The sequence below is a fragment of the Bombus affinis genome, chromosome 1, assembly GCF_024516045.1.
Source record: "Bombus affinis isolate iyBomAffi1 chromosome 1, iyBomAffi1.2, whole genome shotgun sequence".
Taxonomy (NCBI): domain Eukaryota; kingdom Metazoa; phylum Arthropoda; class Insecta; order Hymenoptera; family Apidae; genus Bombus; species Bombus affinis.
Window position 1 is genome coordinate 12,500,382 of NC_066344.1, and position 26,295 is coordinate 12,526,676.

A 26,295-nucleotide genomic window follows, 5' to 3' on the forward strand; every position below is an offset into this window, starting at 1 on the left:
AGTCGACGAGCCGCGTTCTTACCGTAAAACTTTTCACTCCCGATCCACCTTGGCTTTTTTCCACGATCGCGATCGACACGGTGAGAGTCGCGCCGACCGTGAAACAGTGTCGACGTTCACGTCGAAACGATCGAGCGATTCGCCAAGGCGTTCCCGCTGCGGCGCCCCTTTTTTTATTCCGTGGGGGGCGTTGGAGAACGCGAGAACAAGGATGCTGCTTCCTTCGTGCGGTTATCTCGTCGGATCGTCGATGATCCATGTTGTTCGCGAGTTCTTCGCTACGACGGAGTTGGACGATCGAGAGGCTGACACTGGTACACGGACGAGGAACGGATAAGTGAAAAAGTGGCATGCTGGTCAGACATCGAGGAACCCCGCACGATGTGAACGATGGAATTCGGATAATTTCGGTTGATTTTGAAAGCAATTTTTGGCACACGTTTTGTACGAGGAAGAGATTCGTCGAATACGACGAACGTACAGATGAAAGAATTTGTATACAATAATGCACGCTTTAAGAGCTTTGATATTATAGAGTGTGAAAAAATTCCCAAGTACATGACGCATTGTGGAAATTCCAATGCGTAACAGTAAGGAAAAAATGAGACGCGTGGAAAAGAAGCAGAAAAGTATGGTTGGTTTTATTATGGAGCGAGCGGAAAATGGCATTGTAACGCAGCCTTAAACGCGGAAAAGGTGGCGAGGATCTCGCCGGCCACGCATGGCCGTTTCGCCCGAAGGATGTCGTAAAATGCCGGCGTAAGGATCCATCTCGACGGCCAGTAACCATTTTCTATCGTCCGTAATGCGATCGTATCTCTTTTCGACGAGATGCAGAGACTAGAAAAACGAACGAAGGAACGACGGTGAAAATGCTGCGAAACCAGGATAATAAAAGAGATTTCGCATAGAGAAATCACAGGCTGTCGCGACTACGCCAGTAGCAACTCTCTTGCCTGTAGCTTCGTACTTTGTGATAATCGGATTGTGTTAGTTTACGAGGGACAGACGTGTGATTGACGCGAGTGCGCGGTCTTTTCTCTCGAAAAACTGACGCAACGATGTTTATAGTGAGGATGCCTGGAATGACACGTGGATACATGAAGAAATCGTCAGATTGTTTCACAAGACCGGAAAGGTGAGCGAATATTACTCGAGTAAAGAAATTAAATCCGTAGTTTTCCACTTTGAAATAAGAAACGTAAAACGCCACACGATGTGCTACGCCGAATCGCCTATAGCGAGATTATATAACACCGTAGAGAATCGAAAAGTACGCGTCAAACGTGCATCACTGTACACACGAATCGATGAATCGTTCTTGCCACTGTAACTCGCGTCACTATTTCCCACATATTCCATATTTGTACATACGTGTAAGAATCCAATTGCTATAAGAAATTGGTGATCGACCCACGGTTGCGCAATAACCGCGATATTTCTGCACGCGTAACAGAAATTATAGAGGAGATTAAAGCAAAAACAAAGTTTACCTGCGCTTTCATAACAGCCGGTCGATTAATCGAGTAAGTGGTCGAAATACGACTCGTTACCGTTTTTTTTTCCTCCCGGTGAGGATAGGTACGCGTGAAAAGAGGAGCGAAAATCGGTGAGAGAGAATGTGGGTTGTGTGGCGGATAGCGAGAGGAGCGAGAAAGACAGAAAGGAAGTGGAGGAAGAAAAATAAAAAGCGACAAGCTACCGCGAAACATCGACAAAAACAAATGTTCTCGTCGCGGCTAATGAAACGCCTCCGGGAGCGAGAGAAGAGAAGCGAACGAGGAAAAAAGGTCGGGAGGGCGAAACCGAGGAAAATCGATGTAAAACGTACCGGAAAAGGGGTTAAACAATCAGTCGTCGGCCGAACGAAATGGGTTATTTCGCGGTGGACGATGTTTTAGGTGTGGCGAAAGGGAAAAACCTGTCGATTCCTTTTGTTTCCCGTCCCGAGCCGGATAGTCCGCCAAGAAGATGCTCTCTCTCTCCTTCCCCCCTTGATTTATCGATCTGTCCGCTTTGTCGTGCCACTTTCCTTTCGTTTTTCTTTCTTTTTTCTTCCGCGCGAGACAACGATAATTAGCAAGAGGATTGATTCAAGGGTTGAAGCGACCGAGCAACTTGTCTCTGCACTTGGTCGCTTTGAAGCCTCGACGAGAAAGCAGTCGCAAGAGGGAGAGAAAGATAGCTCGTAATGGTTTGTTATTGATCTATCTCGAAGACTTACGGTTTTCCTTCTTTCTTTCGTTGTTCGTTTTCCAACGTTTTACGATTGCATGACGGGGATTGGTTCGTAAGGAAGAGAAATATCTTCGATAGCAGGGAGAGAACGTATCGGGGGGAAACCGCGTAAGAATTTCCTCCGCCTCTTTCTTTTAATTGCGTGTCTCGAAAGGGCGAAACGAAAAACGTAACGTCTGTTTGCTCCTATTGCTGATTTTCACACGGGGAACTCGACGATAAAACAGAGTTTCAAGAAGAGAGAAAAAGAAAGTGGAGGAGCCGCTGTGAAATCTTTCGTGGTCACAAGGCTCGATTACGAGGAAAGCTACTTTGCCAAAAATTTGAAGCTAATTGGGACCTCGTTAAATGCGAGAAAACGCGAGAATTCGTTACTGCTAAATTCAAACTTTTTGTCCGTTTTTTCTCTCCTCGACTTTACTTTTTTGTTTGTCGTTTTCTTTGTTTTCTTTGTTTTCTTTTTTTTCTTTTTTTTCTTTTTTTTTTTTTGTTAAGGTCATAAATACCAAGCGTAGTAAACAGACTTATACACCCTTTCGACCTTTTCGTTGTTTATCCTATTTCTCCGGCTGCCAAGGCTCTGATTCCAATGTTACATGCTCATCGTTATATCTACAAAGCAGTAATTATACCGCGACATAAACGGAAACCTGACGGTTACTCTGGTAGCACGTATATATTAGCGTTAGGTGGTCCAAATATATGCCAAACGCATGCTTAATCGCTTTCTTTCGCTTTCGCCTTGAATACCGTTGTCGTTCGTTAACGTAATTAAGAAATTTCGCGAACTATGCATAGAATACCGCGTAACGATCGTTCGATTGTCACGGACACGTACGTTCGTTCCAATAAATCTTTTCGCTGTTCTAGGACACCGAGCGTTAATCCTGCTCATTGTTTCACCGCGTTCCACGTGACCATTAATGGTCACGTTATTTTAACGAGCGTCGGAAAATGAGCGTTATATAATTGCATGTATCGATACGAGAGGCTGTATGTATCGTTATCGCATCTGTGACCGACTTATTTTAAATCTATCCACAGTCAATCTCTAAAAGTAATCGTATAAATATTCATCGAAAGGTGTGCCTCGCGAATAGATGCTGTCTCTATCTTTCGACGGCTATTCCGGTCGTGCGTAGACGTCACCGAGAAATTCGATTATCCGATCGGGAACATCCATCGGGGAATCGTGGGAAACTGACGCGCTTGACGTCATCTACTACCGATATCGTGCGCAGACCTACTCTGATATCAACCGTAGAAACATTCAATTCGATTCGCCTTAATTAATTGGAATTTAACGAGATTCTCTTTTACCTGCTTTTCAACGAAACGTCACCAGCGTTTCGCGATTGTCAATTTTATAATTTCAAGAAATAACAATACCAATTTCCTTCGCTCGATTCTTTCTCTTCCTACGATCTTACTATTTTCCGATAAGCAGTATGTTGAATGGAAACGCGTCCACCATCGAATAATATCGGACAAGCGTGGATAACTCTTCTTATATCGGTAACCTACTTAGGGAAGTTTCCCTTCTTCTCGAGCGGCAGTGGCACACGCTTCTCATTAACGTCTTTAACCGAGGGTCGTTGGATCGCGTCGAAGCTCACCTTACACGGTGCATGAATTATAAATCATAAGCGGTACAAGTTGGTGGTTCGCTCGGTGCGCTCACCTGCATTACCGAGTCGTTTCTCTAGATATCCCCAGCGTAAAGATTTACGTTTCCTGTGCGGGAATCGATCTGGTAAATGGTATAGTAGTCTTCCCTCTCTTTCTTCGTCTCGCACGTCACCGTGATTCGTCAATGGTCTGTGTAAATGTTAGACATACCGGCGTTGGAAGCATGCACATCGAGTGTGAAACATTGCGGAAAATTTCAAAAGAAAACTTTCGCTTTCCGATCGGTGTGCTCTAGTCGTTAAACCTATCATTACGTCAGTTGTCGTACCACCTGTTATTACGATATATTGTGGTGGTTCTCCCATCGCATTTCATGCGCTGCTTATAACGGAAGGTGAACACACTCGCCACACTGCCTTCCTGATTACACTCCTGCTCGAGGCGTTGCGCACAGAAATTGCTACTAATTACGTAAAACGTTGCTCGGTGTTCCCGGGGTGCCGTCCTTCGCTGCGTGTACCTTGCGTGTACAGGTAGGTAGCGCGTTAATTTCCGATGCTCGACGATTAACCAGGTTCACAGAACCGATATAAATATTAAATGAAAATAACAGGAAAGAATTATTTTTCTCAGGTAGGCGATCGTACGACAGCGTGTCACGGTTGGAGTAATTAGAAGTTCGTACAAAGTATTACAAGGGTCTCGGTTGGTCGGACGGTAACGACCGTGAAAAGAACATTTTAATCCTGGAAGCTTTTAAAAAAGAAAAACTAGCGTCGACCAGCATGCAGAATGTTATTTCAGACGGTCGTTCCGTCATATTAAGCTCGCAGAACAAGAGAGCCGGTAATTACTTTTCGCGGGACTGTCACGTCGGTCGAGACTCGCTTCCAGTGCACCGACCGTGCTTCGGTTATTAATATTGTCGGCTGGCGCCCGGTTAATCGACCGTGCACGCCGATTCCACGATTTCACGATATTTTCTATTCCAACGGACGAGTCGGCTTGCCGCAAACGAAAGATAACTCGAAACGACGTTCGTTTCACGATCGTGGCCCCGAACTCAGGGAATTCAAAGGATCCGTGACGAACAATCGACGATTCATCGCCGTTCCGCGACGATCTGTCGGTCGATAAGAGAAAATCCTACCATTTATTCCACCGCGCGAAATCATGAGACGCACGTCCTGCACAGGGTGCAAATTGTCCCGCCGATCGTGACGGCCATCGGGTACTCCAGCGTGTCGTTAATTCAGACACGTAGCCAAGGTGAAATTAATGTAACGAACGCGGCGTATATGGAATACGTTTTAAAGGTTGGCGCATTTCCACGAACCGCGTCGCCACAATCGAACGTTCTCAGACGCGCGCGTAATGTTCTGCAAATACTAGATTAGCGGCACCGGTAACGAGGCACTCGGTTTCTCCGACCTCGGTGTGCGCTGCTACACGCGATAAACGGATACAGGTTTCCAGCGCGACCGTGTGCTCGTCGCCGATTCGAACGCACGGTGTATGCCGCTCTAGTTGTATCGAAATCGTTCCAACATCGAATGTGCGTCCCGTCGTCGTCGTCATCGTCGTCGTCGTTGTCGTCGTTGTCATCGTATCTTCCTCGTCGCATGGTTTTCGGAAGGGTGAAGGGTAAAGGGTGCGCGGAGCTTACAAGGAGAAGGTTCATTATACCGACGTCCAAGAGATCAGGATTTATCCTTTCTGGCAGGGGCCACGGCGGCGTGGCAACGCGACACGCATACCAGGGGTACGTTGGGCGCCGAAAATGTCGTTGATCTCTCTCACAGTGGTAGAACTGGTCGGCGACCGTTTGCCTTGTATCGGGGTGAGAGAAAGGGAGAGAGGGAGAGAGCAAACGATCTCTCCTCTCTGGGTTCTTCGACTTCGATCCAGGCCGGAGCAGGCTCTCTCCCTTTGCAAAAGGAAGGAAGGAAGGAAGGAAGGAGCCGACACACAGACGAAAGGGGTGCACGCATGACCCTGAACCTAACCGGCGCGCCACCCGGTATAGGGGTGCGAAACTCCGACAGCGAGCGAAAGAGAAGTAAAGAGAGATAGAACGACCACGGAGGAACACGGTGGAGAAGAGAACGGGAAAGGGGAGGACGCGCGTATATATGCCGAAGTGAGAGAGGGATGTGGAGAGAAAGAGAGAAACAGTCAGAGCACAGTCCCCGGGATCAATACTCCCGCGTCTTGCGATCATTCATCTTGCCACGCCCCTCTGCTCTCTCCACACTCTCTCTTTCTCTTTCTCCTCCCATTCCTTCTATTTCTCACCCCCTCCCACTATCTGTCTCCATCTCTCGTCCTTTGCTCCACCATCTTCATCCCCGCGTAGCATCGGCACCCCTCGTAATCGCGCTCGTCGTCGTTTGCCGCCCAATCCTGATATCCATTACGAACGAACGGCCGAATAAAGAGAAATTTCGAAGGCCAGACAACCAACGAAATACGGTGGAAACGGTATCAAATGCGAACGACAGAAGAAGAATGAAAAGAAACGAGAACGCGTGAATAATAGGTTTCGGATGCAAGGGATCTGATACTCTGTCCGATATTGCTCTAAGACGGGTGAAAAAGTAAGGGAAAGTGGGGAAAATAAGGGACGAGAGAAAAAAGGACTCGAAGGTTGAGACGAACATGAAACACGCGACACGACGACACGGTTACGGATGTCGAGATCAATAAATAGCCGGAATCGCGAGGCTAAGGACGAGCGAATGCGAAACTTGGCAGAGAGAGCGAGAGAGAGAGAGAGAGAGAGAGAATGAGAGAAAGGGAGAAAAAGGAGATCGTTAGTAACTACATAGTAGCGCGCGTATATACGTCGGCGTAAACGCGTAGTACGGCTGCACTTGACTCGTCGTTGCACGTGATTCAAATGAGTTTCTGGAGCCCAGCCCCTACCTCCCACACGGTGATGCCAGAAGGCCGATAGAGGGGGCTGTACTAGGCCGGACGACGAGAAAGGGTGGTCTCGAGAAGAGAGAGAGCAGGAGAAAAGAGGGTGGGCGCTTGTTTCAGATAGAAGGGCTCGTCGGCGGAACGGTCGATCCGATCGAGCGTTACGATAAAAGAGAGCCTAGAATCGGACAGACGGAAGTCTCGTGAGATCGATATGTTGCTCTCGTTCCACGCTTCTCTCCTTCCATTCCCATCTATCTGCCTTCTTTATGTACCTATTACCTTCCTCTTTCGCTCCTTTTGCTTCTATCTTCTTGCATCCAACGTGGCTCGTGCGCCGCAGGAGTGGCCGAACCATCCAGTACAATCTCTTCCTTCCACTATCTTCTCTTCCTTTTCTCTCTCATTTCCTATCCTCTACTCCGTTCCCCTCCAATGCCGGCTAAGAATGCTGAGAAAAATATCTCGAGGGAGACCACGAGATCCGCGAATCTCCTATAAATTATCGTTTTGCTGCTGAGACGGAGGTAATTTTCATGCTGTCCCGAGGAGCGTAAAAACCGGGACAAAATTAATTTTGCTTCGTCGAAACGGAATGGAATTAGACCTGGCGGAGAATTAAAATAATTCTTTATGGCCTTAAGAAGCCCGCTGGTGAGAAAGACGCGGAAAAAAATCCTCTCACCTCATCGCGTACGGAAACGTGCACACTCGGAGTCTCATTCGTTTCCTTCGTTCAGCATGCTACTTATACGCTGTCGTTCGTAAGAAACGATACCGTGTCTTTTTCTTCTTCTTGCTTTTCCCTCCTTCTTTCTTCCTTTGTATGTTCTTCCTAGTCTCTAAAATTCAGCGGAGTTTTCCGCGCGATGACGAAATAACATGGCTGAACCGACCCCTCTCCTTCGCCCTCCTCCCGCCCAGTGGGAAAAAGGAGAGAAATCGGAGGAAATTCGCGTTAGTAGAAAATACGAGACACGCGGAGGGAAATGGAAGAAATGTAGGGTGGCGGAGGAAGGTGAACACAAGGGGACGGTGGAAAGCAGACTTGGAAGCAGGAACTGCTCCGTTTAAAGCGTCCGGTTATCCCTGCTGCCTTCTCCTTTGAATCTCTATCTCGTTCTTTGTCACGAGTCGTTACGGACACGCTAGTTACACACGGGCAACCTTCCATCGTGTGCGCGATACCCGTGGATACAGGGAAATTGTCTCAGCAGAAATACAGGGAAACGAATGTTCACGATCGGTGCAACGAACCGGCTGAATTCGAGCGAACCGGTTCGAATAACATTATTTGTCGTCATATTCCCTCGAGCCACTTATCTTAATATCGTTTAGCAGTTTACGTAACTGTACAACTGTTGACATATTTTCGTTTTCTTTTCCTTTGTTTCTTAATCTGTTTATCAATAAGGGACGAAAGTTGTGCAAAAGTAACGTTATTGAAACACGTAGGTAAACAGAGTAAGTTGTGCTGTTCCGACGAAGTATAATTGTAAAAACTATGCAAAATAAAAAACTCATTAGTATAAAAGATACGTTACATAAGTGTAGGGGACTGGTATATAGGATGTTTGACCGTGAGATTTATTAGATGTTATTGCTTGTTGTCGTAACCGTCGAATATATTTAAAAATAATAAATAGATATACAGACTATATTCGCCGAGTCGCTCGTACAGAGTATAAATAGCAAAGTAAAATTGCTAATTAATACTCAATAAATGTTCGCTAGATACTCGTCGATACAGAAAGATACTCGTACATACTACTCTTTTCGGTTGTGTCGGTTTATTTATTCTGGTCGGGAGGGAGTTGAAAAATTCAAATTCGTCTTTGTTCAATAGTTGTACATAACGGCGACATTGTTTTGCACGGAGTCTATTTATTCTTACATTATATGTGTCCTAACGATCTTGATACTCCGAGGCAAAACAACAACATGATTTGACTTGTCCTCTACTCTACATAAGGATCATATACATCAGAAACACGTGAAAAGGTATAGATTGATTTAAAAAATATATATATAATTTGCCACGAAGCTCATAAATAATTGAATTGCTTGGAAATTCTTAAAATTCTAAAATCTAGACAAAAGATAAAAATTCAAATTCAGTAACATAAATTCGCTGGAGAAATGATAAATGGTCTTTAGTACGTTAAGATACGTAACGAAACAGGCAGGAATATTTTCTTTTATTTTTCTATGTTACTATAACGTATCGCAAGTCGAAATAAGTTTTATCTTTTTCCTTCCTTTTTGATTAAATGTTATTACATTTCGGTCTGTACAGCAATGGGGATCGACGAAGACTGCGATGATGTTAATTATACTCTAAGTCCTACTGGGACCGGTATTTGCAATGTTGGAGGAAGTGGCGACGAAGGTGGAAGGGACGAACTTCTTCTCAAATTGCAACAGTACGTAGCGTCGGACGCAAGCTTCACACGGTGAGTTTCCTCTCTTTCTCCCACCTCTAACTGTCACAACAAGTACATTCCAGTCGTTAATTTGCTTGCGAATCTATCTCGATGTTGATATATCTGGATAAATCTGCGCTTATAAACCAATAGCCTGCACATATACGGAAAAATTGAAGAGTGTGACCGTATGACAAGAACGAAGTGAACTCGTTATAAAACACAGAGCTTGCCCGTCGGTGTCGTTTGCATGAAAGAGCGAAAACGAATGAAAATTCGTTTGCATACACATCGAACAAGCGTGCTGTCTCTTAATATTTTTAGCTGAATCGCACAGCAAGTTGAAATCTCTTTCAAATGTTCTGCCTTACATTTGTGTCGCTCACTCGAAATTATTTACGAACATTTTCGAATTTCCCTGACTCCGTGCCGGCGTGAAATATCATCAAAACGCGAGACAAAACGAATTTCCGCGCGTTATGCGAAACATGGCAAGAAAATGTAACTATCCGTCCTTTGAAGAACCTCTCGACGTCTCCGCGAAATGAAAGAAACGATGGAACGGGATGGAGGAACGATGTTTAAGGGATGGAGACGGCAAAATTGTTGAAACATTGGAGTATGTAGAACATCGGCAAAGGGTAAGAGGAAAATATGATGTACGCGCAAGCAGACATTGAATAAGGCCGCGATGAAAGAAATGCCTGCTCATTTCCATACGGAGAAAAAGGAAATCTCTTTCGGAGGATCGGCGACTGCCGCTACACAATGTAACGCCGAAGTCCTCTCGTGCAGGTTTCGCTTTTTCTGAGTACCACACCGGCCGGATACGCGGTACCCGAGAGAGAGAGAGAGAGAAAGAGAGAGAAAGAAGGGCTCGTCCATAAATTCTCGAAGCGCCGGTAGTCGACGGTTGCTGTTTCTTCTGCGTACAACGAATCCTCGCGTTGCTTACCAACCCCCTCGACTTTTCTCTACTCTTTACAGTCACCCCGAACTTTTGGCTCCGAGACGCTTGCTCCGACGTTTTCCCGCCCCTCTCGTTTTGCATCCACTTCAGTTTGCTCGCGCTTGAAAACGCTACCTGAAGATAAAATCGGCTATTTTGGTAAAAGGAAAAAACTCGATTGCATTCGTTACAAATCATCTTTATCACCAGCGAGAAGATAACTGATTATTAATTAAAATTGATGTTGCGGATACAAGTAGCAACGATCTTTATCTCGATAAATTTACTAGCAAAAAGAGTTCTAGGATCAAAGATTTTTCAATCAATTTTGAAATTCTTAGATTCTATGAAACATCTGAGCCATACTTTTGACCTAATAAGTTCGTACCATGGCTCGTTTATAGTCTTCGTGACGCGAACTCAAGCTGACGAACGACCAGAATGACTAATTCCATACGAATCTAAGCGACGAAAGAAAAAGCATTCGTAAATAAAAAATCTCTGTTCCTTCGAATTTTCGCTATTTCAAAGTTAACCGGTCCATTGGTATTTATAGAAAACTAGAGCGACGCCAAAATTGGAAGTTTCACAATAGCGAAGCGATAAACATCAGACGAGTTAATAATAGTGGACAAAGATGATACGTTTGAAAATACTAGAAAACTAGAGGTGTTATCGGTGACTGACGAGACGGTTAGGTGAAAAAATAGAGACCGTGAAATGGAGGTTTAAAATCGGAACAATATGACCTAGAGGATATCGAGGATAGCAGTCACTCGAGATTATCTACCGCGGAAAGAACTACTACGATCGGACGTGGCGGACCCTAGCCAAATATACACGGTGCGTCAGCGTCGCGGCGCGCGGCGTCGCGTCCTCCCTTCCTGCACCGTCCAACTGCCGGGCGCCTCGTTTGAGGTCAACGTCATTCGCCTCTCTCTCTCCTTTCTCGTTCCTTTGCTTCTTCCCTTTCCTTTCTTCTCCTATGCTCTTCTACGATCTCGCTGGCTCTCTTCCCTCGTCTATTTCTCTCTTTCCGTGCCAACGTTTCGGATGAGCGAACTTTGGAACGCACGTCGAGTCGGTTTACCTATGAGTGAAATAGACCGTACATAAAAATCTGATGTCGATTCGACCTCGCGGGAACAAACGAAAAATTGTCATCGTCTTTGCAATTCCGATCTTCTAACGCGACAAGACGATCGATCTTCTTAATTCGTTTACTACGAAACACGTACACTGTCAGACGTATGTATTAGACCAGCTACTTGTTACATTTATTGGGAAATTGTAACAGATTTTTTCACCTTTTGTAGTAAAACTCCGCTTACACGAACGAAATTTTTCTTAGTACTCGATTGAACGAACTTTTTGCATGTTGAATTCACTTATCTGCACTTCGATTCTAAATTAAAAAATACGATGCCAATGATAATAACGGATTTATAATAGAATAATCAGGAAGTAAAGAGCATTCAATTTATACCAACAACAAGTACGTGTGTCAGTAGGACAATTATCGAATATTCTTAAATGCACACGTTCTCTGTGACATGGAACTATTTTCATTTTCGATTACACATATCTGTCATAACTATAAACGATTAGTAGTAGCATTTAAATGCTAACACATGTATCTTCTCCCTATTAACAAAAGTTATTTCGACATGTGCACCAAAGAAGGTTTCGGTCTCGAGCGTTAGCGTAGAACAAAGGCTAATTGCCAACCTCTAATCGTCCATTTCCTTCACCGAGCATAACTAACAATTCTCGAAGGCTCATCGTCATAGGTTGTTCGAACGATATATTCATAGGGCGTCACGATTTTGCAATGATTTCGAACTTCTTAATTGACACAACTGATTTATGCAGGCGGCATGGCGCGTGTGAGCGCGATACGAGCCGCAACGGAAGAAAGGAACGTAGTATCGGTATTGCGCGTCGTATTTCTTGCCCTGCTCCGATTCAACTTGATCTTGATCTGACCGCGCAGAACATAATTCCCAACTCTTTCCGAATCGACCCGTGCGATCTGTTCCTTGTGAAAAGAACGAGTGCAACGCGTTTTATCGTACATCCGTGCGATTATTCGACATTTAGTCTGGTTAAGTGTATTTCCACGCGTAATATGTATGCCGCGTTGTCCAATTAATACGAGAATGTAAATACGTTAGAAGAATTGCCATCGACAAGTATCGCAAGCGTTCTGGTCATCGTCGAAAGTCTCGTAAGACGTACACAGGTTTCCCTGGTGAACCGTTTCACCGTTTCACAGGTGCCAAGATCACCCAGACCATATAATTAAAAGCATGTTTCGTAACCGCGCGCGCTCTTGCATGGTTTCCGATTACCAGCTACCGGCGACAACGTGCTCACGGGATTTCAGGTGCAATTAGAAAGTTCGTTCTTTGCGGAACGATCGTATCTTTCGATAGAGAAACGCTTTGTTTATCTGGCATGCGTCGATCGATCAGCAAATTAACGTAATTCTGTGCGTTACAAAATAAGCTGCTCGAAACAATTAGAGGATCTACGAACGATTCTATTGCATCAACAAGCTGTGCCGATGCAAAGAGGACTCTGTATCGTCCAATTGTGAAGAAACATAAGAAAGACTGTATCTGAGAAAGAAGCATTCCGTGGCAAATCATTTTACAATTTCACATGATAAAATTTCAGATCATAATATCTCATAATACATTTACTACTTTTTTGTACTTATCACGTCGAGAAACGTATCACTGACAATTTTGGCAAAATGAGATACTTCATTGTAATTTCGCACTAAATCGTCTCGCAATACGTTCACAACTGTTCAGAGGTACAAATTTCGTACGTTTCGTTAGACATGCCGTTGTTCTGATACTATGACAAAGATTCTTTGTGACCAACAAGTCTACAACACTCGTTGAATAAAACTTCTTTCAGTGTACAGCTACGATATGCGATTCTCGAACTCTCTGACCAATTTATGTGTATTGTAATTTTTGCACTGGCTAGTTTCGCGATATTAATCATTAGGCTTATGAATACGCAACAGTCCGCTGGAAATCATAATTTAACACGTCGTTAACTCGATTCGATCACAAGTTTATTCTATAATAAGATCAGTGGGAAGATATCTCGCCCGCGAGAAGCGCGAACGTTCTACCACCGTTATTATGCTCGTGCATAGTTTAGATATCGCTCGTATAGTTACGCCGTGAAAGTTTAAACAAAGTTGGAAAACCTCTTTTTGACCCGACTGCTGTTTCTCCTCGTTGGCGTGGCACGTGGGAATTTTAACGAACGAGGAAAACGGTCGGGCGGAAACCACGGCCTCGCGGTCGATGCTTCTGGCGCCATGATGCGTTTCCGCGAAGCAGAGCCTGGCTTGCGCGGTGCACGTGCGAAATATTCTGGAATACCGACGTGTTCCGGACGAGCCAATGGGTTCTTCGGCTCTCTCGTCGCGTACAACGCGAGACGCGGTCGAAACAAAATACTGCTAAAATTAATCCGGACCTTAGGTCACGTCTGCAACAAGTCTAGACGACGAACTCGTTGACGACATGGCCCGTCGAGACCAGCCGATTAACCGGTTATGTTATTTCCACAAATTTTCGCGTTGCTTTCTTCCAGTGGCTACAAGTAAAAGTATTTGCACACCGTTGATTTATTGGAAGAAATTTAAAACTGCGAAAGTACGCAGAATGCGCGTAATATGAATAAATACATGGGATATGCAAAGTATAGTAGTGCTTGCTCTATTTCTTGAATTATATTCTCGAAAACAAGAATTTGCCTAAAAGTCCGCACTTTAATCATAGCATCTATATGGTAATTAATTAGCTACAAGTATATTAAATTTTGTATCATCTAGTGGTAGTTTTATACAACTACGAAAGCTTGACGCTATGAAAATGAAATGTAGAACTTGATAAAAAAAGTGTTTCATAGGATAATACAGATATGTGCAGATACTTTTAGTGGCCACTGTAAATGTAGAACACTTTTATAAATAGCTTTAAACAATTTTTTGTGTAAACTTTGCCAAACAATAGTAGCTGTTACGTAACAGATTAAGTCTCTATGAGAAGGGGTGGGGAAAAAGGGAAAAGAAGAGGGAAGTTTATGTAGCATTGAATGGAGAGAATGGAAGGTTAAGAAGGAAGTAAGAAAGGAATAAAATAAAAGAAATGGGTGAGTAGGAAGGACAAAAAGCAAAAAGGGGGTGAAGAAGTAAGGAAGGAAGAGGCGGAAGAAGATAAGAAGGGAACGTGAATGAAGAAACTATTGCAGCAGGGGAAGAAAAGAGAAGAAATACGACTACAAGAAATGAAATCATTTCACGAATAGTCATTCGTAGCATTCAATGTCTAAATACATAAATATCTTTCTTCCTACAAGATACAAAACAATTCTTTTATGAACTTAACAAATTCACCTCTAAAGAGATTAAATACATAGGAACAATTATATTTTGAAATTAAAATTTCAACATAGTCCTTAGCCCTGCATGACATCAACTTCGACACAGTCTTTTACAAAGATTACAAAAGCTTCGCTCACCCATGATATTAGGATAATATCATTTTTGTAAAACCCGCAGCGGTCGCGACCACACGTGCCGGAGAGCGAATAACGGCAGCGATTTCGTGCGGACAGTAAAAATCGCATTTCCCCGGAATTTTTCCTAGTCGGTGGAACTGGGTTCCCCATTCGAAGCGCAGTCATTCAATGACTAGTCGATTTGTCTGGTGTGCCAAGCATTTGCCACGTCATGCCTCTTCCACCGTTGCGGAGAACAGATAATGCGGACATTGTTCGGTGTGAACGCAGCCTTCGACCAGATGGCACAATTTTCCGATTGTCGTTCTCCGCTTTTTCATCGTTCGACGCTATTCGCTCTGGCTTTCAATACGTGAAACCTGCATATACACGCGAACACACGTACACGTAGAGTCAGACAGACAGACAGACAGACAGACAGACAGACAAACAGACGCACACGGCATAGATAGAACGGAGAGGGAGACCAATATACCGGGATTAGGGTATTACCACGGGTATTTGCGATTTCGATTTACGTCCAGGTAATTTCGTGATTCGGTTTCGACCGCTTGAAAAATAGCCGTATCAGCTATCACGGTCAGTGGGACACCGCGCCTATCATCCAAAAAGCATTCCTCGCTGTGGAATGCACTGCAAAATCTAAGGAATTTATCGAACGAATGAATTACTAGAAAATCATAGATTTCTAAAGATACTGCACGGCCATGCTTGTAATAACGAAGCGATTGCATCATATTGCGCGACGTTACACCGATCTACGTGTGCACTTTGATCAGTTTAAGGATCGCGTCACGTAGCTGTTCACTCTGTCGTGCTTTCTTGCCTCGTATGTGCGAACTCGTTGATCGATCGTTATCGCTATACCCTTGCTAAATGATTCAAAATCTTCCGTAGAAGTTAGAAAATCTATCGTGAGAGTTCTTCTACTCTTGGAAAGGTGAAAAGTAAGTTAATTCACGATATTCGATGGAGCGACGTAACTTGTTTTCATCAAAAGTATGATTCGAGAACAATGCACGGTAAACGAATCGATCGTCTTAGGTCACGATTGGAAGTCGTGCTTGAACGGTGCACGCCTAGGGAATAATCATCGTATTGTTGCTCTGTGATAAACCCCTTTATTGCATCCATGCGAATCGTTTTCGTTCCTGATAGTCTTTTTCTGAAACCTGAGGTGTGTATTTAAACCGCGATTAAGCACAGACGTTCTCAAAGTGATGTAAGACGTAAACTCGGTTTACATACATCGAAGAAACTTCTACTCGCTCGGTTATGGATATTGAAATTCAAGTTCACTTTATACGGAACAAAATCCATGAACATGTATGTACACATGCAACGCGAAAGGCAAATATTGACGAATTTAAAAAATATTCGAACGCAAACAGTGAAATACAATGAAATGTGAGAATCGATGCCGACAATGGTGACGTCAATATAATATAAATATTGAATATTAAAATGAACGGATTGACGTTTCTCATAGTTTCAATATAAAAACTTGATATACAATGTGTTCCAGGACACGCGATAAGAACAAGGAATTATTCTTCGCTCAAAGAATTTAACAAATACCGAAAAGAAAAATAAAGTTTTTTCATTCGAAATTGTTTCGAGGAAATAGCGTTACTATGTTACTACACGTACTTGATTAACACCAGCAGATTATTCACGGAAAATTATTCTACAAACAAATGTAAGTCGAAAATGTAAAATACAATTTTTCCGTATCACTCATCGTTTTCGAAAAAAATCAAGTTTGAGATAGGTTTCGTTAGTTGGCAGCCATGTCGAACTCAGTCCATAAAGAGTTCGTTAAATGGACGTGTACTCACCGAATTTTCAACTTTATTTTCTCGAAAACGAGGCCTTGGTCGAAAAACTTTAATTCTTCTTTTCCGACTTATCGTTACGTATAAAATATTTTTCGTTAATTAACATATAGGATAATCTTCGCTAACTACCGGAATTATCTTATATTTAATTTATTACACTTATAAAAGATCATAGAGAGAAGCAGAAACAATGTATATAGAATATATTGATATACGGAATAGAATATATTTATTAATTTCGACATCACTGTCAAGCAACCAACTCCAAAGAATTGATATATTTGTATGCTACTGTAGCTGGCTACCTGTAAGTTTAGTTTTAGTTTTGCTATTCGTAAACTATCTGAAACCAAGCCCGATTTTTCGAGCATCAGACTAAAATAGATAAATACAGTACAATACGATCATTCCCCAACCAAGACGAACGTCCAACAAGATAAATTTAAAGACATCAGTTTATCACGGGCGATCGTTAAACGCTTAACGATTCCGTTTTTCGTTTCGAGCGGCGTCGAATTTAAACGTCAGCGGGACCACGAGAACGGAAGTGACCAAGAACTCGGCATAAATAGAGCAAGATAAGTAATTCCTGGTAAAGAAGGGAGTTCGAATTGCGTCGATATAACGTTGTTCCTGTGGAAGGGTCAGATCGATACCGAGTATCGTAATAACCGTTGGTCAGAAAAGGAAGAAAGATAAAGGGGAGGAGAAAGGAGAGAAAAGGAAAAGAGAAAGAGGAGGCGTACGCGTGTGTAGGACACCTTATCGGCTACGAGGATCTCTAATTATCTACGTCGTCGTTCAGAAGAAAAAAGAAATAATGAAATCGTAAAGCCGGTGTCTAGGGCACGTGCCCTTCGCCCTATGACCATCTGCCCGTCTTATTTCGTCTCTTTCTGCGCGCGTCGTTCTACGTTTCCTTGGTTTTCCGTTTCTTCTTCCCTTTCCTAGTCGTCGTCATGAAACGTCGTCATCGTATTCGACGGTTTGCCCATATAGTTTACGATTTACGTCACGATATTGCAGCATCTGCCGCGGAAAATGGTCATTAAAGGGTCCCTCGCTTCATTAGGAGCTGCTCTAGCGAGAACGCCGTTCCAAAGTCGAAAACTCGAAAGCTGTCACACGACGCAGCGAGCAGAGTGCCAGGGGAGAGAGAACACGAACGAGAGCGAGAGAAAGAGAGCGATTAGGTCCACGCCCAGCATGGAAACTTTTAATAATGCGGTCCTCCGCCAATTTCCCCCGCAGCCTGCTGTTCCGTGGCGCGAGGGACGCGTTTCGTTGCATCGCTATCGGAGCTTTGCGCTTCACGAAGAAAAGTCCGTCCGTGTTACAGCCGAACAAACGAACCACCACCATCACCACCATCAACGTCATCAGGGGGCGGCATTACACGTGTAACTTCGCTCTTGCGCGGTCACGTTTCTACAAAGCTCGTTTACCTTTGTAACTCCCCGGTTATTGGCGGCTCTCGCTATTTGCGCGTTTCTCTGAAATTAATTGGACGATTCGAACCCGTTAATCTCGCGTTTTTTGCTCGTTTCCTTCTCGCCGTCCTCCTCCACGACCTCGCGCCCATCTGGATAGTTCGTCGCGTGCCTCTCGCGACTTTCTGGTCTTCCGCGCAATTTCGAAAATGTTCCCGTCGAGTCGACGATATCGTCGGCACCTCGTTACGGAGCGGCCAAGTTTCTAGGCGGCAAGTTTCAAAGGGGCGTAAACGTCAACTTCTTCGGTGACGCGCCAACGGAAAAGGGATTAAGGGCGCATCGTTGGAATGGCAAAGTTGGCGAAGCGGAGGGTTGCAAACACAGAGAGGCTATGCATCGGAGAAGCAACCACGAGAAACGGTATCGTTGCTGGCAGCAGCCGGCTCTTAGGCTTCTCTAGGTCCCTTCATCCTCTCGTTTCGCCGCCTCTCTACTGTCGTCGCGACGATCTCCCAGCGAAAGTTACTTGCAATCACGTTGTTGTGTCCTACGTAGATGAAGAATCAAAGAGAATCACTCTTTCACCCATGTGTATACTTTGTTTGTTAGACGTTACGATGTCTGAAAACAGTAATTGTTTCTATAGTTTGTCACAGATGTTTGATAAAAGTTTCGAAAGACTTGCTGAAGTCGTAATCGTAAACTAGCTGCAGGATTCCGCATACGAGGAACTTTCACCCCTTTTGTAAACTAGGACATTTCGACAAAACTTTTGACATTGTCACGAAGAAGTTTGCCATCGACAATGCGTATGAAATTGAATTCGGACGTTAAACAAATATCATGGAACATCCTAGATACCGGTAGTACTTACAATGACGATGAATCGTAAGGTTTTATCCAACGTTTCTTTCTAAAATGTTTAACGTACGCTTCGAATCTACCGATATCTCTAACTCTAGAACAGATCTCCAAAAATTCTCCATTAAATTCTGCAAAAATACTGCGCTCCGGATACAAAAATCGATTATCAAGATTTACGGTTATTTCGTTATCCCGCGGCAAGTTGAACCGGTACGGTGGTTGGTCGGCATTAATGCGTCGTATACATAAGTAAGCTCGTCGAGCACCCTTTTCTTCGCGCAAAGTTTATTCACCGGTCAAAGGACCTCGACTCGAGTCAGACAGCCTCCTCTGTCTACCATCCTAGGAAATAACATGTCGGAATCGCAGCGGGCTAACTATGTTCTAGTTGCGTCGTAGCCTCTCCTCTTTCCCCTTTCTCACTCTGCCTCGTTCACTTTCTCTTTCTATCCTCCATACCACTGGCATCGCCGGGAGTAATCCGTGTGCATTTACGACCCTCGCTGCGCGCACAGTCATAGCGACGTGCATGCGTGTCGGTGAGGGGCAGGTGTGTACATTCGGGGGGGAAAACGAGACCTATCTGCACGGAGAGAACGAGTGAGAGAGAGAAAAAGAAGAAGAGAAAGAGAGAGAGAGAGAGAGAGAGAGAGAGAGAGAGAGAGAGAGAGAGAGAGCAGCGCGTGCCGCCGTCGACCATCCGGAGGCCAGGTGTAGCCTTTATCCATTTTACTCGCGTTTGTTACCCTCGGACCTCTACGATTCCGATGCACCCTCTGGGTCCCGCTTCAGGGGCGCCCATCGACCGACTGGATGAAAAAATATATGCTGTAGCGATCGACGACCGATGCCCACAGACATCAGCTTTCTGCTACATATGTACTCTAGTCGCTCGGCAAACCTGTGATTATCGAACGTTTTTGTTGTTCCATTTTCGGACCAGGCGTCGCGCGTTCCTTATTTGTTTCGTCGTTCGCCGTACCCCAACCGAGCAGTTTGCAGCAGCGAAGAATAGGCAGTGGAAATTTCGGTGATTAATGTTTCAGGGGAAAGTCAGGATACTTGGTGAAGGCAATGGTAGAGTATTTGCCAGAGTTTGATATATTTAAATGCGATGAGTAGACAATGAGTTACCTTAGATCATCGTTTCTGTCGACTCATTTTGTATATGAAATTTTCAGAACTATTAATTCTTGGTATTATGTATCGCTACAGTGACGTATATTACCTGACGCATGATACCTGACGCATAATACCCACGATTCGTAAGATAATTTGTGTAAGTGGCGATAAAAAAGGAACGAGTAAGATATGTTATATCGGGATCTCGTAAACGAAATCGATTGTCTGGTTGATTAGATAATTTAATGAATCAAAACCACGATCGACGCAAGTATACGCGACACTCGTAGAAAGTTACGCTTTTCCATAGAAACGGCGCCATGACCAAAACGTTTGACGATAAATATACTCCTCGTAGAGTGGAATACCTAGCGCGAACCCTGTCGTTTATCACATTTGACATTAAATATTTCCGCTATCGATCGGCTTCCGCGTAAACGGTCCGATAAAAGCTGGATCGAAATCGACCCAACCCTCTTGCTTCGCCATGTATCGAGTGGAAACATTGTCTCGCGTGCGAATTAAAGTTCGTTTCACCCTGTCTGGCCGAGCTGGCGTCTCGGCCAACAATGTGGAGAAACAGATCGATGAAATTCCACCGGAAGACCGTAGGAAATAGGCAGCAGCTGGAATTTCAAAAATCTACCCCAGCTGTCGAGTCTGGCAATGGACGAGTCTAATCCTGAAATAGCAGAAAGGGGGTGTGCGCGGGGACCCGCGTGCTCCCTTCGACCCCCGAAGGCATACGCCCACGCGGAAATGACGTCCGCCCTTAGATAATCAGCAGGGCCCCGGTAACGACCATTTCGAAGGGCGTTCTCGCGGCAACGCTTCCGATTTTCTCCGTTCACCTCCGGCGCGGTAGCGTTTCACGGGGATGGATACTGTGGCGAAAGAGAGAAATTCGTGCAGCCACCGTGTCTCTTTCGCCCGAACAATTCCTTCTCGAGTGGATATTTCGTTGCGCCGTCTCATCGAGGCGAATAAAAGAGCAGATTCTGGCAACAGATTCCCGTCCAGAGGCGCCAGCGAGTAAATCCTCGCGTTAATTCCTCGAAACCGTCTCCGAGGAAATTGACAGATGGTATTTTATCCCAGGAAACCGTCCATCCAGCAAAGTGGATCGTTCTTTTGAAACGGAGCACGCTTGATTGCTTTAAATGCCGGGCATTAATACGCAGGTTAATAAGTCGCTGATGACGAGCATGAGAATAGAAAGAGGAGATGAAGAGAGAGATGAAGACTGAGAAGGAAGAAAGAACGCGTTAGCATTCCTAATAAAGCTGTTCTTTGTTAGCGGTTTAATACAAGAGGCGAGCTCGTTGCGCTGCATCCATTCGCTTCCGCGGACATGCAAAGCGCGAATCATGACATAAATATAACCGAGCAATGCTCATAAAGTTGCATGAAACTACGTGTTCACGGAACCGGAGCAATCCAGGGTAAAATAGTCAGGGCGGAAATATCTGGTACAGAAGGAGCCGGCTCGAGAGACGCTCGGATACGCGTATCCCGGCAATGCATTTGAAAAGATTCAAAGATGCGCGACCTTATTTTTTGACGAACATATCCCCTTCGTGCGGAGTTACGCAATTCTACTTTATCTGGCAGTATATGTTTCGAAGGACACGTATCCTTTTCTTCTTGCGACTTGAAAACCAATCCTCGCTCGACGGATATACTCGTGAATATGTGTGGTATAGGCGCGTATATAGTCGAGAGGAAAGAGCAGCCGTCAGAACGTGTTCGGACAGGAGGGTGCGCGTATACACGTTCCGCCAACGGAACACAGACGCACGCCGGGTCGATGGCTCGTTTAAATACGTCGAGGGTGGTCAAAGGACCATCGCGACAGCGTCCATTGCCGATCCTTTTAATCCTGCTGCGCCGCCCGTGTCCTTTTACCCTACTGTCTCTGTACGACGAAGAAAAGGGGTTGCGGTGGGGGAGGGGGATCGGGGGTCGATGACGTTCCGCCGAGTCTTCTCGGCTGTTAAGGCCGGCGTTTTTCATCGGTTATCTCGTTCAGGGCATCTTGAACGGCAGGGACAACGTTAAATAGCGACGAAGTACTAGAAGCCCCGATGACGACAACGACAGCCCTTTGACGTACATTAAACGCGTCACCGACTAAGTGTTTCTCCGCAGTCACTTCTAGCCTTCCTTCGCCTCTTCCTGCCACCCGCTTTTCTCCCTCAAGCCTTTCGCCAACGAGAGAAAATGACATCGGCCCGGCAATAACCCGCGGCTACTTCTACCACCGTTCAGACACCAAAGCGAAAGAAAGAAAGGAAAAAGGCGACAGAAAGAAAGGTTAGGGTGGTACTGTACGCCTCCTGCTCGCTCACGACGGCCGACGATCCTGTAAGAAGGGCGAACAGCAGGCGTAAAGTACTCTTCGAGAGCCATTCCCGTAGATAGAGAGAAGAGTTCTGAGGAATAAAGGCGATCGGGTAAACTTCGGGGCTTAAGTTCGGTTTCTAGGACACCTCGAGACTCGAGTGTGCATTGTTCGACGTTATCGCGATCGTCCTCCCATTGAATTTCGTTAAAATATTCCGAGTTCGATTAGCAGGTGAACCGCCTAGACCAATATAAAGCGGCTCCAATCTCGGAGCGGTGTGCCTGTGTGATTTGTTCGTGGCACCGTGGCTGACACAGGGAAAGAGGACACAAAATTCGTCGACTTGATCCGTACAAAAGGAACCGTCCTGGGTCCCCTCTTTCCGTTGGTCGATGAATATTCGATAGTCGAAAATTTGATCATACGAAAGAGTCGTCGTTAGCGCTCCTCGCCGCTGTGGCCTCTTAGGGGAACACGAAAGAGCGACCAGTTATCGTGTTACGACGCGCGTCTCGTGTTAAACCTGGTAACTGAATATATCTCTCTGCCCAATAGCCGTCAAACTGCCGACAACGATCGAATTTGTCCAGCCAGCCGTGGCCCGCTGGGGCCTCTCTTGCTCTCTCACGTTTTCTTTCTCCTTCCCACCCATCGAATTTGTTGCCCTGTTGCCAAAATATATCAACGCCACGGGGTCCTCGTTGCGCACCATACGTGTGGTACCCTTAATTGATTTTCTAGCCAAACAGACTGATTTCATGAATATTTCGTTTCGTCACTGGTCTGGCTTCTTGCTATCTCCTCATTCATTAGCTCTCGCTTCGCTTCGCCATTAGGAATACATTAATAATTTCTTCCTTCTTTTAATACATATTATCATATTTAAGAAAGACATTAGAGTCTGTCAGAATGAGCGTTATCACGCCGATAATCTCCTAATCACCATCTTACACTCGTAACTTTAGAACTTTCACGCTTGCCGGAGCCGCGTGTCCTTCCACATCGACGGGATCGAACACGAGCCAACGTTTCTGCGTACTTTGTGAGGCTCCAGGTGCGAAGCACGCCGCGCCAGGATCCAATGGGCCCCTCTCTCGTACCCTTCCTCGAAGCGGCCTCGTCCCCACTTTCGCGAGACGACGCGACGGTGGCACCCGAGCGCTTCGTCTCGCTATATCTCGACGCGCATCCGGGGCCCCACAGTGGCACGGAAAGTTTCGAGTCACAGAACCCAGAGTTAGATGGAAAGCGAAAGAAGAAGAAGAAGAAGAAGGAGAAGAAGAAAAAGAATAAGTTTTGGCCCTGTGTGTTCGTAAATATGAACGTACAATTCGTTGGTTCGCCGGCTCGCTTTAAAGAAGCCAGACCCCTCTATTCCAAGTTCTTCGACTTCGTGCCCCGACTATCGTGCAGAGCCAACAAGGGTGCTGGTGAAAGAGGAGGGGTCGGGAAAGGGGCTTAAGGGGGGAGGGAGAGGCAATTTGCGGCGGTGGTGCAGGGCAGCTGCAACCTCACGAGATACGGCTTAGATCGTCGTGGCACGAGCCTTCCTGGCATGTGTTTCCTTTAGGCCCTCGACCTCCTCCTCTCCCTCCCCTCGTGTTGCCCTTCCACCGTAGATTTTTACTCGAATCTGCCTCGCTTCGGCCCTCCGTCGCCGTTCCTTCTTCTTCCTCGATACGCACATGTATATAATTCAAGCGAAACAGACGTCGCGGTCCTAAACCCTTTCTCCACAGTCAGGGGGATCCGGACATTATTTCGTGCAAACGACGACGCGCTACAGCCAGGGGTCGGCTTCGTCCAACCTGCAGGTCAGCTTTCATCGTAAGAGTACAGCGATTCCGATCGTTTGTACAGTTGGGATCTGTAAATATGGATTTTATGGAAAAGCATTCTATTTGGGGAAAATCGATCGTCGTTTCGCTTAATGCAGAAAGTGAACAAAAGAATTTTGGGCGGAGTTTCCAAGTTCAACGATTGGCAGTTGCTTCTGGAAAATAGAGCCCTTGTTCTCTTAGAGATTGCTTTTGGTCGATGAAGATTATCCGAAGATTACTTTATATCGTGTAGTCGCTCCAAAAACGAGGCGCTTGTCCTTTCATTCTTCCTTTCAAATCGCTCGATCGGAGGTTGTCATTGTGAAAACATGGCACTTGTACGTTCGCAACTCGTTCTATCAGTAGAGCATCGTAAAATGCATCTTGCACCGTGTCGCACAAAGATTACCTCGTATGGTGCAGTTGTCGAATGAAAAATGAAGCGTTTGTTTATTCAGAAATCTTTCGATTGATGATAATTTTAACAAACATCTAAGGCACAGGTTGGGGTATTACGATTCATAAGTGGGTTTTCATTTACCCTCGCCGTAATTTATTCTCTTTGGGGAACATATGTCACGCTTATCGAAGCTCGAAGCGTAAACACTCTGATCGCATTTAACGATGCCCATTGACCATTACAAAAGTACGTGCGCCTAGATTCGCTTGCACTTTCCTTAACAGTTATTTCATTGCGAAACTCATGGATATCGCGCGATCGATCGATCGATCGCGTCGCGCAAGCGAAACTGACAGCTGTTCACCCGAGATCGTAGTGAAACGAGAATAAAATGATAATTGCACGCGTAGTAAACCGACAGTTGCTTCCTGCGTGAAATGGCACTTTACGCTTAAACGAGATCGATCGAACGCGAATCACGTATCATCGACGACGATTTCGGGCATGGTTGTCCTTATCGCGTTAGTAACCGGCCACGTACTTTGTGTCATAGGAACTGCATTCCTATTTTAATGAGACCATTGTGCGTCGTGGTAATCCGCTAACCCTGGCGAGCAGTTTTCAAACCAGTCTTGGTCCCAGAAGCAGGGCTCGATTAAACGAAGATTAACATTCTCCAGGCGTATCCTGAGGTCTTCTGCGTCGTACCATCAGACATTTCGTGTTACGTAAGATCACGATATACCCACTTACATATACTTACCTCGAGCTTACGAGGCGTATATCTTGGTCGAAGCGGAAAGTATCGAAAGAAAGTGGCACGTGCGGCACAGAAGGTGAATCGTGTCCCTCTCCCGGTGGACATCTGTTTGGGTCTATCAGCGCAGGGAAATTAATGCATTTTTTCCCCGGTTTCCAGCCGCAAGCGTGTGCCACGGAAAGAGAGGGGAAGGACGAAAGAGAGTAAAAAAGAGAGGCAGGAGATGCACGGCGCTCGTTCCCTTTCTCCGAGCCTGCACAACACAACGTGCACACCTCATGGTAGCATCTGCCGAGGCTTTCGATGAAGTGATTTCGTAGCATTGTACACCTTTTTCTTGCTGGATCGCCTCCATCCCCGCGCGTGTTCCGCTGCGGGGTGCTACCCGCCACTGGGTGGTGGGATCGAAAAATTTAGAGTAGACCGTGCAGGTAGCCAGGACTGTGCCGTGTGTATATCTGCTTTCCTATACGCGCGGTTTCCTGAACCCTCTTCCGCCCTTTCTTCTCTTCGACCTACGTTACGTAGTCGTGGATCGTGGTGTCGGCTTTTTCTCTTCCTTTCTTTTCTTCTTCGTTTCCTTTCTCCTTCTCGGTCTGTGCAGAGGCTGGAGCTCGTTGGTCGCGGGTTGTGCGCCGGTGTCTCGGCCCGTCGATAAAATCGCCAAAGGAGGGCCGACCATAGACAGCTTCCTTTACGCGTGCACACGCGGGATCGAGAAGAACCCAAACTCCTCGTCGTATTGCAGCTGACACGCACGTGGCACGTGGCCATGCACCGGGCACACAGATGCACACGGCCACGTACGAGCCGAGTATATTTACCGAGAAGCCACGAGAAGGTGAGTTGGCTTCTTTCGGAATACTTTCAACCTATCGACCCCCTTGGAAAAAATAACGCTGTTGCGTCCCAGCGAAACAGATGCACCGCGAAAACCCCCGCTGGAGCGTTCAATTGGATTCGCCTTTTTTTTCCAGAATCTTCGATTATACCGAGATACGT

General features: G+C 45.5%; 2 protein-coding genes across 5 annotated transcripts in view; both read left to right on the top strand.

Annotated features, from left to right (window-relative positions):
- LOC126921174 (serine/threonine-protein phosphatase 4 regulatory subunit 1-like) overlaps positions 1–26,295 on the top strand; it is a 147,789-nt gene that overhangs the window by 14,269 nt on the left and 107,225 nt on the right. Inside the window, exons 1-2 of one of the 4 annotated variants that reach the window (XM_050732516.1) lie at positions 35–1,138; positions 9,086–9,242. The exons of 1 other annotated variant lie outside the window; for it this stretch is intronic. In XM_050732516.1, the coding sequence (XP_050588473.1) occupies positions 9,088–9,242 (155 nt within the window). In that variant the 5' untranslated portion in view covers positions 35–1,138; positions 9,086–9,087. Of the gene's footprint in view, positions 1–34; positions 1,139–8,572; positions 8,791–9,085; positions 9,243–26,295 lie in introns of those variants that run through there. 2 more of the 4 variants (XM_050732525.1, XM_050732502.1) reach the window with 2 other exon arrangements.
- Positions 15,681–26,295, top strand: part of LOC126921427 (uncharacterized) — a 98,950-nt gene continuing 88,335 nt past the window's right edge. The window contains exon 1 of the mRNA XM_050733019.1: positions 15,681–15,691. The gene's annotated coding sequence lies outside the window, so the exon portion shown is untranslated. The remainder of the gene's footprint in view (positions 15,692–26,295) is intronic.